The sequence below is a fragment of the Hippoglossus hippoglossus genome, chromosome 13, assembly GCF_009819705.1.
Source record: "Hippoglossus hippoglossus isolate fHipHip1 chromosome 13, fHipHip1.pri, whole genome shotgun sequence".
NCBI classification, from domain to species: Eukaryota; Metazoa; Chordata; class Actinopteri; order Pleuronectiformes; family Pleuronectidae; genus Hippoglossus; species Hippoglossus hippoglossus.
This window is the reverse complement of record NC_047163.1, coordinates 13,404,112-13,418,733: the sequence shown is the minus strand read 5'-3', so window position 1 is coordinate 13,418,733 and position 14,622 is coordinate 13,404,112. Positions and strand designations below refer to the sequence as shown.

The window sequence follows — 14,622 nt, the reverse complement described above, 5'->3', positions numbered from 1 at the left end:
TAGACTATCTCAAATTATACATAGCAGCTACTATATATATATTAGAATATTTTAAATTCTCAATTTGGCATACATATATCAGACAATCTAACTATTCATAGTGTACAATTTATTTTTTCAGGGGGTTAAAGAGTTAACAGTCTCTTTGTTTTGAGTGGTAATACTGCAAGTGTCAGCAAATTGAGAGGATTCACATGAATAGTTCATATCTAATGCTGTCTTGTGTTTGAACCACACTTGATATTAACAGAATTGTAAAGAAACGCCTCGTGTTTGGGACATTTACTTGAGAAAGGAGCCATTAAAGAGTTAACAGTAAATAGTTGTGTTTTTTTTCTTTTTTTCTGCGTGCGCGCTCTCGTCGCCCCGTGAACGCGAGCTCCGTGCGCGCTCCGGGCTGAAGGCGAATGCGGCAGGCGACGAGAAAACAAGCGGCGGAGACGAGACGCGGCTCAGCTCCACATCACAAGACCCGATCCCTCTGCAGCGGAAACCTCACGCCCTGTCGGGTCGTGTTACCGCAGGAGACGGCGGAGGACATCCACGGCCAGAGAGCATAGGGTGAGTCCCAACGCGGTCCTGTCAGCGAGCCGGTCGGGGGCGAAGGACTCGGCCGTTAGGTGGGAAAATGACGATGTGGCTGTAACGTCTGCGCCTCCTTTCTATGTCTCAAAATGGCGGATAGGCCGCTTGGACCGGAGCAGCAGGTACCGTGTCAGCGGACTGTATCCTCGGGTACAGAGAACCGCCTTCCCTCTGGGACAAAATAAAAAAAAAAGCAGTCGGTCAATGTCAGCTACTGCGCGAGCTAACTGTCGCTAACTGGGCTTGAATTGAACGCGGTACCGGAGTGAAGAGTCAACTTTCTGACTGAAGCTAACTTGGCTAACGTTAACTTTAGCTAACGATAACGCAGAGCTACCGGCTGTCAGCTCGACCGGGAGTCGTTACCGACGTCAACACGGTGGCGAGAACGTGTCGGTGTGTCCGGCGTGGTGACACCAGCGTTTATTACAGTGGCGTCTGGCGTCCGGCGTCCATCCCGAGTCGGTAATGGGCAGTAATTAGCACAGTGGGAAGCAGAGTCTCTGCCTGTCAACGTTGTTAAAAAATACCACACGGCCAAATCCCATGTAGCTCACGCGGCCCTAACATTAGCGGTGCTACCGGTGAGTCGTTCGAACGTGTTGCTGCTGTCACCGTGTTGATGTTGTGTTAATCGCTTGTGTCCAGTGTTGGGATCTGAAAAGGGCGTAAAGAGCGGCTCGTTTTCTGTCCTCAGCTGTTTCCAGTGCACGCACACACACACACACCAGTGCAGTGGAGCGCCACACAACCCCTGCTGCAGTTTTCTACCGTGGCATGTTCCTTCGCATGTCTTCTCTGCTGTGTCTTGTAGCTGGAGGGTGCTCCCTGCGTCTCGCATGCTTCATGCGGTTTGTTGGCACGGTGTTATAAAATCAGGGTGGAGCACATCGGAGGGGATGAGTTTATAGGAACTGCCTCTACCCGGTGCCCGAGTGTCTTCTCTCTCATTGTGCGGATGCGACTTGAGGGGATTTGTGGAACCTGGGTTTACATTGAGATGAATGGAAATCGGTGGCGATTGGTGGCTGGCAAGGTTGTGCACTGAATTCCACAAACGGCGCTCTCTCTTGATTTACGCAAGCATGTCACGGATGTATCGGATAGAAAGCACTGGTTAAAGTCGGAGACCGTGGCTGTTTTAGTTTCCTCTGCCACGCCTGTAAGGACTGCCTTGCAGCTGATAGACTGGACTTATTGGACATTGATGAAATTGTTCAGCTTTCTAAAAAGAAACCCTGTCTGTGCTCCACTCTCAGGTAAGAGTGTTTGTGTTTTAGACTTGAATTTAACCAAATGCAACGATTTTGAAAAGGGGTGTGTACCATATTTCTGCTTGTAGTTATTTTGACAGCTATTCTTAGCAACATAACCAAATTAAAAGATATGGATCTACTAAAATGGCAATAATGTTTGTTTGATTTCTAATATCATAGGCAAAGAATATTTTGGCACTGTGGTTGTGGACTTACAGGGTGTTTTCACACCTGCCTTGTTTGGTTCGAATGTTTCCTTTCATTTGCTTTGATGATAAAATCCAAAGCCATAATAGTAATTGAAATATAGAGGCAATGATATTAATCGGATATTTTAATTGTCTCCATTGAAATGAAGCTACACACATGTAGATGATGGCGTCAGGACGTAGCCATGTCATACAAAGTTTTTGAGTGTGCTGGCAAAATTACAATGTGAAACCAAAAGTATACAATGGAGCATAAACATTAACCTTGGACTTGCATCTGTGAAAACACCTGACAGTGATGCTGAAAAGACTCAAAGTTCAAACTAGTTTCAAATTGTGTCTAGCTACCCATTTTCTGTGTTTGACTACTGGGAATAACAAGCTAATATGACAACAGCAGCACTTTGTTTTTGTATAATATCGACATGCTTCATTTCTCTAGTGGTAATTGTGGGAGACAGTGGATGCAGTCAGTTGGTTGTACTTGAAAGCGTTCTTGGTCAGTCCTGAGTTTTGTCAGAGGTTGATTTGAATAAGTGCATCCCTGCAGCGGGGGTCTATTCAGTGCTGTCAGTAATGGAACCGCTGCACCAGCACCAATTGTACATGACTGCAATACAAAGCTTCAGCAGTTGGAAGTGTTGCTTTGCTTGGGCTCGCTTCCACTTCTTCAGCAGGAGACTTGAACACTTTACAGTTACAGATCTTGTTGATTGTTTTTCTCTCTAATACCGTTGTAAAAGACTGACAGGATTTTTGGAGGTATTGCCTAAAAGCGGGCAATGGGGGAATCCTCCTTATTTTAAGTCAACAGATGATGAAAGTGAGAGGCTGTTTGTCTTTGTGATTGTGGAGGGCTGAAGAGCAGGCCTCCACATTACTCTCCCTCCCTGCCCAGTCACACTGACGTTGACCTTCCACACAGCTTACCCAGCAGCTAACTGACTGGTGATAACTGACCTGCTGCCAACAGCAGCTGCCTGTCAACTCACAAATGGCCACTTTGACACAGTGTTTGTCAATCATTTTTAAAATAAAATGATTGACAATGTTTGTGTGAAACTAATATCAGTGCCAACGATCTCAAGAAGCTATTGAATATAACTTAAGCAACCACTTATCCTTTAGTGTGTGCCAAAGTAGCTTTTGGAGAATTAAGAGGTTGGATTTGAACATGTTTCATGCTTGGCAACAACAACTGGCAGACTTTGCATTCACATCCAGTCTAAATTTAGAGCTGTGACAATTTATATCACCAACTTGTTGGCATGACGTGAATGCCCTGGAGAGATCCAAATCATATTGATTTGAACAAGCACCTTATGGCTGCTAAGTGGGACTTTGCTTGTACCATACGAGTAATTGAAACCTGTATTTCTATATGAAAGAGGCTAACTAGTCAGTATTGTGTTGTTCCCACTTGTGTGTGCCGGTTGTTATATACAACTGAGTTGTTGTTTCTGTGAGTGTCCTGCCTGCTCTGTGTTTTGTTCCTCTGTTGGTTTTGTCAGTGGATGAAGGCTCTCATATAATTTATGATTAAATATCGATTCAGTTTAAGATATTGCATTGTACAAAACCAATTTTACTTGGATACAAAAGACATTCTCAGAACTAAAGCTGTAAACTGTGCATGGAAAACTTGGTGCAGGTATTGGGCTGAGGAATTGAAACAATATTCGTTGATTGAGTTTAAGTCATAAGTGCTTTAACTTAAGACAGAGCTTTAACTTAAGTAGAAAAGTTTAATATTTTCTTAGATAATGACCAAATATGCATTTTAAAAAATCTATAATACATAGATAAATGGGTAAATCACAGTAGCTTATAACTATAGTTAATTAAAATGATGTGACCTCCAGTGTTTGTGTGTTACTTGTGCTCAGCTGGAGTCGAGCTTTGTCAACAAGCAGAGTCCACTTTTGTGTCACATCCCAATGAGTGCACACATTATAAAGCTGCATTGTTCAGTCACCTTTTACTGTTCTATTTTCATGCGTCTATGAGTAAGTTAGCTGTTTCTGCATGCCATACTGTAGTCTAGCTTTTTAGAATTGCTCCATGTCATTTGTAAAAAGTCAGTCAAGTATGATGATAATGTTACTTTCCCAGTTCAGAGACGATATGAAGTCACCAAAACAAAAAAATGAAGTCGATCCAGATTCCAGCTGTTTGAGATGCTTGGTTTTGAAAGAGGATAGTGTCATAAGGACACTGAGAAAACTCTGAGCTGTGAACCAGAGGTGACAGTGAGGCGATAGCTTTGTCAACATGATTGTATGTTTGCTTTTTGACAAGCTGCTAGGACACAATTTCACACGAACAGACTTTACTGCTGACTGGTGTTTTTATTTCCATCCTCTCGCCCTGCATTCCTCAGGGGTGTGTTCCTTTTTGAAGACATTGAAGTGTTGATTATTAGAAAATGTTGAACACATACCTTGTCGGCCATATTTGACAGGTTGAGTAATGATAAGCTGTAATATGGTACAAATTTATGATGGGTTGCAGTTTGACCAGATGCCAAATTGGTCAGCTTCAGTGTTGTTACATGTGCACTAACCACTTATTGAGTTTTTGAGAGTTTTGTGCTTTTCTGAACGGTTTTCTGACACAATCGTTATTATTGTGGGTTTTCTGTTTTTGTTACTTGCTGTTTTGACTTAAATCCTGTGTTTGGGTTTTTCAAATATGTAGGCCCAGCTCTAATGCCAGACTTCATAAAAACAGATTGTGCACAGACAGTGACACAATGGGTGTGGTTCATTACAGTTTTGTCTTGACATTTGGCTGTTGAATTGAGACGGAGACAGAGGAATCATTCCATTTTTCATTAAAAATGGCCTTCACTACAGACGACCTGTTGGCACCCATCAGGAAATTAAACATCTCTCAAGAGTCTGCTCCATTATTATAAGGAGCACTTTACTGTACAGTTGTCGCTGCTACACAAAAACAAGAGAATCAATGGTAGGAAGACACATAACCATTATTAACCATCAGCAGGCAGATTTATAGATGCTGCAGCCCATTCCCCCTTCCATCGAGACTGGACTGCATTTTTGTGCTGAGGCAATTAGTCTGATTATGGGATTGTGCAAACAATTTGCTCAATACTGAAGCCACAAACGAGATTTGCAGAGAGGGGAGTCTAACACATTAATGGATACATACAGTGATGACAGCTGCCAGCAGCACAGAGGGAGGTGTCAGTGTATAGTGGATGACCTAATTTCACTCCCGATAGCGGTTGTACAAGTTGATTTAGAAGGTTCGTGCTTTTAATGCACGTTTTGTTTGTGGAGAGTTTTGAAGGAACCATTTTATCTTCAGTGCCATCGTCCTACCGTGTTGTTGTTATGCTATGACCCTGGACCATGGCTGAGTTGTTGGGCAGCATGCACCCCCAGCATGCCGTAATCCACACAGTCAGAGCTAAGCAGACATTTGGATGGCTGTTAGGTGGGGACATCAGGGTTCAGGGGTTAGCTGTTGGCTACGTTAGGTTGCTGTCTGGGTGTCAAAGTGTCAAAAATGCAAATAAAAAAGCAAAAACTAGTGTTTTACTTAATTCCTTAGAAGAATCAGTATTACATCTGTGTCCTTTGTGTCTATGTTTCCCCTATGTTTTCTAAAGCTGCTTTCAGACATGCACTGAACTCAGCAGATCCTCCATATTTTCTCCTGAGAAGGTACATGTGTGAATGCAAATGTCAGTTAGAGGCACTGTAGTTTCTGTGGACTTTCTCCGCCTGGTCCCCTAGTATAAAGTCTTTGGATAGCCAGGAGATTTCGATGTGAGAACACAGCAGGGGATCCCCTGCTGGATTGATGGAACTACTAACATGCAACAGATGCAAAAATGAAATGAAAACAAAAAAACAAACGAATATCTCCTTGTCAAAAAGCTGTGCCATACACGTAGAAGACACTGACGAAGATGTCAAGAGAGTTTGTGGTGATTGTGATCAGAGCTGACGAGGGTGTCTGGGTGCTTTAAACATGATCACGTGATCTCAGCCATGGCATTAATACGTCACTTCCTGCCTCTGTCTGCTCCACCTCTTGCCTCAATAATGCAGAAGATTGGTTGCTGTTGTGAACGCTTCCGTGCAGAGAACCTCCCGCTGCGTTGTGCATGTGTGAAAAGCAAAGTCTGGGTTAAGTCTGCACCCAATTCTCTGGATTTTACCACAGGTCATGTCTGAAAACAGCTTACGTTGCTTTGCTTCTTGTGTGAGCGAGGAGGAATGTAAAAGAGGAATTTTCCCTTGTGGTAATGTCACTCCTGCATCAGCAGCTGAATTGAATAATGTGTAAATTTTCCTTCATTGCAATGGAATGTTTCCAATCCTCATGCTTACTCCAGATACATCTGTTTCCTTCAGGGGACCCGTTCCCATGCAGCAAATCTCTTGCCTAACACACTCGCTCTTCTGCACGTGTCCGGACGTTGGTGCCATGTTTTAGTTTTGTCGGTTTGTTGCAGGTCTCTGGAAAGACATAAATTGACTTTGTTTGAACCGTTCTTTACTGGTCTGGCAGATATTTAGTCAGATTGGTCCCAGTAGACTAAGAGGCTTATTGTAGCTCACAGTTGGTATTCTAGCTGCTACCTGTGTTGGTCAACTGCTTTTCACGACTACGAAGCAGTATAAAAATAGACATTATTGTTCCTCACATCAGTATTCCACTCCCAACAATAAATTAATATTCAGACTCACACTAATAAATGATTACAAATGGATGTAGTGATTTCATTGTGCCATCAGCCAGCTTTTGAGGAGGTGTCATAATGGTATGAAAATGTCAGGGGAATTCGACAATAGCTCAGCCGTTACTCAAGCCTGCTCGGCTGTGTCCTGTTTTTCTTTTCTTTATGCAACCTGGGCGGAGAAGCAGTTGCACTGAGAATGTGGGTCAGCCCTTGTATGTGCGCAGAGAGGAATTTGCTGCAAGAGCAAAGCAGACTGGTGACATGACTGACTGACTGGACATGACAAGACTCATCGTGAAGCGTAGATGGCAGAATTGCAGCTGTAAATCTAATGTTGGAGTGCTCTATGGAAAGTGTATGATAGATGAGTGTATGTTGTCTTTTACATGCTTGATGCTGAGTGCTGTTGAAGCGTCACTGTGGGAGTTATTTTTCTGACAACACAGCTTGTATTGTTTTGTGCTTCTGTAATTTTGCAATAGTTCACAGCCATTTTGTCTGTGTATAACTGGTGCAGATACTGATACAGCACTCCTTTGGCCCGTAAACATTTTCATCCCTACCCACTCTCCCTGTAATCCGTCATGCATACCTAATGTCCATTTTTCCCCTCTCTCTTTTCCAGATGCAGTGTAGATTTGACTGGTGACTGGTCTGCAGCCTCTCCACTTCTCTTGTCCCTGGAGTCCGCCGGTTGGGGGGCAGATTCCTGCGTTCCCTTCCTCTCAGTCTCAACCGTTGCCTGGACAAAACCAACCGCCTGCCATTGGAGTGCACGGCTCATCCACGCCTGTGTTGCCTGGATCAGCACAGCTCATCTCCTGACTGAGGAGAACGTAGCAGCTGCACAAGGTTCTCCTTTTACCAACTGATCCCTCCTAACCCCGCCCACACCTCTCCGTCACCATGGTGCTGTCACAACGACAACGAGATGAACTGTGAGTTGCCAACACACCTTTCACAACATGTGGCTCGAATATGGAGAGATCAGTCATGATTTGTGGGTTGATGCATTGTGGTATCAGTGTTGCTTATATCATGTGACGAGAAACACCTGCTCAGCTGTAGAAAGAATGGCCGTGGATAAATAAGCTCTTCTTTTGATTTACCAAAATATATTTTACTTAATAACTCAGTAAAGTGCTTTGAGTTGTTTTGAATAGAAAAGTGATGTATGAATGCAAACCACCTTTTAATCATGTTTGTTGACATTGAATTTAAGAGGTCTTGCAGCAAACATATATTGATCATCCACCTACACTACATACTGTTTGATGAATGCAAAACAATCACAATGTGTTTTGTGACATTGCGAGAAGCTTCAAGTGCCACACTAGAGGAACAATCAGAAATCCTAAGTGTTGCACCAAGCTTCCTTGTCTTCCTCTGAGCTCACGGTCAGTCAACAGCAGATAGAAGTAATGGTATACAGATCAGAGCATGTGCTGTGAAGTGTATATATCTAGCAAGCGGGTAAAGTGAGAGAGATTATGATGGGGAGGGGGTGTAATTTGGCCCTGCTCAATCTGGGTTTGGTAATTAACCCCTGAGGCAGGAGATGGAAAGTTAAGGCATCTCAATGTGAGATACAAGGTCATGAGTGGGAGTTAACATGATCTTGTTGAGCTTTTCCCCTCCATGAAAGAAGCATGCCTAAAACTTTATAATTTATCTGTGCACTGTCTGAGAAATGCATCAGTGCTCACATGATGAAGCTCTTTAACATTCAGTGCACTGTTCCTGTGTTTTTAGATTAGCACTGTGGGAGGGGACTGTTGGTATGGAGAGGTCCATTGGAATGCTAATCTTTCATGCTATTTGCCATTCAGAGGAAGCTGCCAGCCCCCCCCCCCCCCACAAGTCTCTGGCCCCATAGTTTACAGGAAGCTGGTGTTGGACACTTGAGTCACATTCAAGCATCTGTTGCATTCCACCTCTCATTGAGTTAGTTAGCATGAAGTGTCCTTAAGACCTTGTTCAGACCTAGTATTCACACATTGAGTGATCTGATCTCAAGTGGTCAGGTGTAAACACACCAAAGACACACTGAAGAAAACCGATCACAGACTTGGACCACATTAGAAGGTGTTTGGGGCACATTTGGCATCACATGCAAATGCATCCTGGGCCACATTGAAGGACCGCCTACTCAGCTGAAGTCCCACAGTGTTAATGAACTGACATTTTGTGTTTCCCATACATTTTTATATTATTTGTGGCCACTGATGCAAATACTAACACTGACCACTAGATTATTATTTTTTTTAATGAGAATTTGTATTTCATTGTAGAGCTGCGTGCTGCATTTATTTTTCATTGGGCCCCCTTCTTTCTTTCTCAAAGTGTGGTTCAACATCAGAGCGATGTTGGCATTTGATTTTTATTACTTGGAAAGTAAAGGAGGTTGTCATCATTAATGTCATATTATGCAGTATAACTCAAACTACTGAAATGTTTTCCATAAAAGTGATGGGGCATGATCCAAGGAAGAATCCATATGATTTACTAGTGGATCCAGATAAATGGATGGATCCAGGTTTTTTCCCCCCCACTTAAACATGGTGAGATAGGGCCTTAGCCATGGCAAAGATATGCTCCCTCCAAGTGCCCTTCGAGTTTATCTATATATTTTATTAATTATATACTTGAAAATGGTTTTTCCTTGTTTTTATTGTCTGAAAAGGGAACTAGCCTGTCCCTAAACCGATGCTATTTTGTCAGCACCACAGTCAGATGCTGTAGCTGTTAGAGCATCTTCATAACAGCTCTATTTTTATGTACATAGCGAATGAAAAGCACATTTGTGTTTCTTTCCTGGGTCAGGGGACTCGTCCCCGCCGGTGTGCATTATAAATAGACACAGAGCACAAACTATCAGCTCCCCCTGAAAGACCTGGAGGCAGCCGTGTGCAGATTGGTCCTTGCTTTTGAACATTATCTTTGCTTTACAAAGAAAATCCCCTCAGCCTCCTCCATGTCTTAGGCTACAAGCTTGCTCATGTGATTTTGTCCTTTTTCCATTGCCCCCTGGCTGTGAATGTGATGGATCAAAAGATTAGATGTCGAGACCTCGGCCATTCAGAGGACATAAAGGTGACCTAAACAAGCTATGATGAAAGCTGTTTGAATTCACTCAGTCAAAGCCATGACATGACGAGGTTAGAGTGGTTAAGAGCATCTGTTTCATTCGTATGTATTTACTAGTCTTATAATATTCCTTCACACTCAAATAAGCTGAATTATGTAAAGCTTGAACTTCAGCTTCTTTTGTAATGTCACGTTGTTCTCCTGACTTTTTTATATTTCCCAGCGATCCAAATAGAGATTCTTTAAAAGTTGGTTATGGATTATGATGAACAACGGAGGAAGTGAAATTGGTCCACGGAAATTATTGAATGCAAAGCAGTAGCTGCTGATACACTTTGAGGCTAATTCTTGAAAAACAATGTATTTGTCCACAAAAATTTAAAGCTCATTGTTTTTATTTATTTACACAAGGCTATAAAGATCCTATTATCGTGGTTACAACTCAGGCTGTATGATTTGAATAAAAGCTCATACCAAATAGAGGATTAGGTAATGTCCTGTCCAGATAATGATACATATCATTACTCGTTGATCTTGATTTAGTTTCTTCTTAAATCAGTTGGCGTCCAACATAACTTTTTGCAGCTGTCATTGAGATCATCAGTTTACATTTTTAGGGTCAGAATTGTGGTTTAAAGGCCATCTCTATGTGTAGTAGCAATGTAGTGGTTGGCTGTGACTGGTGTCTTCTCAGGGGTGGGGGCTGCATGCAGATGCAATTTGTTTGTATTAGGTCTGCATGACATGAGAAAAATCTGTGATGAGCGACAACATTTTTCAGTATTGTGATGATGATATGACTTGCGATACATGAATAACTACTGAAATGTACAGTCACACTTCTAAGTCTTCCGCAGCCATTGTGTGTCTGATGGTACCTGACAGCTAGCTGGGTCTCGTGGTGTGAATGCATGGCATCCAGGGCTCCATCTGATAAGGCAAATGTGCCCATGTCGAGTGTATGAATTAAGGGTTTTCCTTGCGTTTCTGGCTTAATAAGTTTCCAATAATGAGACGTTGTGGCTTTTCTCATCAGGGTGCAGCCATATAATGTGATCCTTATCTCATCTTATCAATAAAGCACACCTTATCCAGGTCTTTATTGATGTTCTTATTGGTTCTTGTTATTTTTATTAGGAATACAAATTTGAACAGGATTACAAAAAACAAATAGTCTCTTGAGCAAATATTGTGTCTCTGTGTCAAAAGCTTGTTGAACAGGTGGTGTGATAAAGGACTCTCACTGACTTTAAATGCAATCATAAATGCAATGGTTATGATTGCATTTAAAGTGCTACAAGCACAATTATTGTGACCTAGAGTAAAACGTCCACTTCTCCCTGGTCCTCTTTTTGCCTTTGTGCTTTCCACTGTAATCGTGTTTCAGATGTGTTTATTGTACATGTTCAAATTGTGATTATGATTAAAATATAATTTATCTGTTGATGCTACATTTTGTTGCATGTTTTTGTCCCAGAATCTCTGCATTTGTACTCAGTGTACTAAACTTGCCTGGGTGCAACTGCAGGGGGTCTATTGGCAATACAGATTTGATTTTGCCTCGGGACTAACACAGATGGACTGGCATTGTTACAGAGTGAGTCCTGGACCCATCATCCCATATCAATCATTCCACATTCTTTGGGAAGATGAGTAACCCACTGGATGTTTAAAACCAAAAATGTTGCACTTTTTATGTTCTATTACAATTAGAAAAAAAGCCCTTAGAACCTAAATATTCAGTTCACAATTATGCATGCATGCTGAAGATATGAAGAGGCTGCAAATCCTCTCTTTTCAAATAACTGAAAAGATAAAAAATATTCTCATTACTTTTCTGTTGTGCAGTTTGAGATTGTCAGTTTTCTGTCGTATGTTTCATCACGACGATAAAATCTCTCAAATCCATCATGTCAAAAATGTGTCCTTCTCATTTGCAGCACCGTCCACAATATAATTACTGCTACCAGAGATATTTAAAAAGATTACTACCTCAGGAGAAATGATTTAGAAATAAAATCCTGTCTGGGATAGGAAGTCTAGTCTCGAATCTGTGCTCCGTCTCTCTGTTATCCTTTGTTTTTATAAGCTTAAATTACATGAACATTGGACATGTTGGTGTATAGACCAGACAGCTGGTTTTTCTGCCCCATGCTGATTTTTGAAGACACACAGCACATTCTCCATAATGAGGAATAGTAGGTGAATAGCCTGATAGTGAATGGATTTTACTCTCCTGTGGATCTCAGATGGGGGAAGATTCCCTCTTTAAAGGTTTCTTTGGGATTAAGAGATGATCCCTACTGCAGCGCTCTTAATTTATATGGAAGCAGAGACTTCTTTTCCTCCACAGCCTACCTGTTTCACATTGAAAGAGGCTTTGTGATGCATGAAAGTTGGGAATCAAGTAAAGAACAGAAACTTCCATAGATAAACCAGGTTTTCTCTTTAAAATGATTGTGATTAATTATATGGTTAAAATTGGTGGTCATTGCCTTTAGGTGTCAAGCTTGATGTCTCACTTACGAAGACCTGGGGCTCCTCATCAGTCAAGAAAAATAAATAGTGAATTGGTTAAACTTTTCACTGACATCCAGCGGAAGCAGGGCAATTATGCAATCCTGTCATATGATTTTTGTGGAATGTCATTGGTAACAAGTTCTCCCTCAGACTTTATCAGCTGTTTAGTACTCAGCTGTTCAGACGGAGAAATACGCTGAATGTACTGAATTTGTCCCTTGTTATTTTCACATTGATTAATTAAACCTAGTGTTGTGTTTTTTGCTCAATGTAAAAAAAGAGATGGTTTGTAATGACTTGACTCTCTGGTATTTCTCATACTGTTGATGTGCTACTTCATCAGTTGCTTTGTTGGACTGAGTTGTAGTACTGAGATCTTGTTGTTCTTTCAGTTGTCAAGCTGGGAAAGATGCTCCTATGATTTTTGAGGCTTTTCATCAATTCTCCCAAAATTTGTGCTTTGGCTAAATTGCAGAGCTTTTGATGATACAATACTAAAAAAGACCTCCTGCCTTTTAGCTCTTGAAATGAGAGCTGAAAGACTTAGGTGGGAGTGTTGCTTTTGTTCACACATGATGCATGACAAAAATATCAGTGTAAAGCTGCATGTCTGTTTTAGTCCTGAAATGGAGTTCCATACTTTGCCATTTTAGCACAGTCTTTACCTGAGGATCAGCATAAAGGAACATGAAATTAGATGTAGTATTTTTCTTTAGCAGAGTTGCCATGAGTACATATACTCAGCAGTGACAGTGGTTATGTCACCACACAGCAATGGCCTGTTGTCCCTGGTGTTTGCTCAGTGATTATCATTTTAGAGAACAACCTCTGGTGCAGCCTTTGTAAGCTTTTGTAGGACAGGCGGGGCCAACAGGAAATCTTAAGCCTCATTTAGAGGAGGTAGTACACTTGTTTTCAAACGCAACATGTCTAAGGGTGTGACCAACCTGCTCACAAAAAACTGTTGACAGTGATGCATGCTTATACTGATATGACTTGAAATGATGTAGAGGAAGGTGCATTTTATATGTGCTTAGGGATCTTTCAGAGTTCATACATAAGATGCTTCCTATAAAACATTCATCTGTGGTATTGAAAGATTGAACGGGTCTATACATTGTCAGCTCTATAAAATACTCCTGTAAGGTTTTTACCAGTTGACAAATATACGGCGCAGGTCAGCGGCCTGGCCAGACAAGCAAAATTGCTCTTCAGCTCAGATTAATTAGAGAGAGTCTGTTGCTGATGGGAGTGCTGTAGTCCCGTGTGCTTTATTCCTCTGCTGTCTCTGCTGTGTAAATAATGTGTCCTCAGTTAAAAGAACCATAATCTGTGCCTTAACAAGAGCGTTTACTGGCTTAGTCATGTCTGCTCAGTTAGTTAATACATCTATTTTTTGGGGGCATTAACGTATATATGAACCTCCAATATTCAGACCTGGGCAACCACACATTTCGCTATGACGTGTATTGTTTTGTTTGTTTTTTAAAGATACTGGACATGACTGCTTTGTGATGTTATTATTCCAACATTTTCTATGATAAAGGATTGTACAATCTAAAAAAAAAAGTACAAAACCCCCTCCATTAATCAGTACTCCAACAATTTGTAGTAGCCCTATAGTTGTTTGTCAGCATTTATCAGAAAACTGAGGTAGCTAGCCTGTCTCTCTTTTTTTACTATTATCTTCACAAGAATTGCCTTTAACTAGGGCTGTAACAGATGATTTTTTTTTTCACATCAGTTTGCAGTTTGTTGTCATAGAACATCCTACTGGAGAGCAAGTATGACCCATTCAACTTGTAATCTTAACATTCACGTTTATTCTTTAAGCTGTACCATATTAAAAACATGTAATAAAAATTGTAAACATGGGTTAGACGGGTTATTTCAACAATCCAGTGGCCATTGAAACAGAATAACTTAGGTTCAGTTTATCATGCTATAACTGCACTTTTAAACATATCTGACCACATTTACCAAAAAGTAGGGAAGTCTGATAGTGGGTGGATGCTCAGTAAGTTACTCATCTCCACAATGATGTGAAAGTATATGATCATAGAGTAGGAACTGGCAGGAAGTGATGCAGACATGCTGGATGTGTGACTCACCTCTCTTCTCAGAACGATGAGGTCATTCATACCTCCCTGTGCTCGACCTCGTCTCTCTGTGTCACTCCATCAAGGGATTATTGTTGAGGTCTGACCAACCACAGCACTGATTTAACCCATGTGAGACCCTCCTACAA

At 41.5% G+C, this 14,622-nt stretch overlaps 1 protein-coding gene across 1 annotated transcript in view; it reads left to right on the top strand.

Moving 5' to 3' along the window:
* The first annotated feature begins 368 nt into the window (after positions 1–368).
* Positions 369–14,622, top strand: part of pafah1b1a (platelet-activating factor acetylhydrolase 1b, regulatory subunit 1a) — a 32,269-nt gene continuing 18,015 nt past the window's right edge. Inside the window, exons 1-2 of the mRNA XM_034604021.1 lie at positions 369–561; positions 7,393–7,705. Coding sequence (XP_034459912.1) covers positions 7,674–7,705 — 32 coding nt within the window. The 5' untranslated portion in view covers positions 369–561; positions 7,393–7,673. The remainder of the gene's footprint in view (positions 562–7,392; positions 7,706–14,622) is intronic.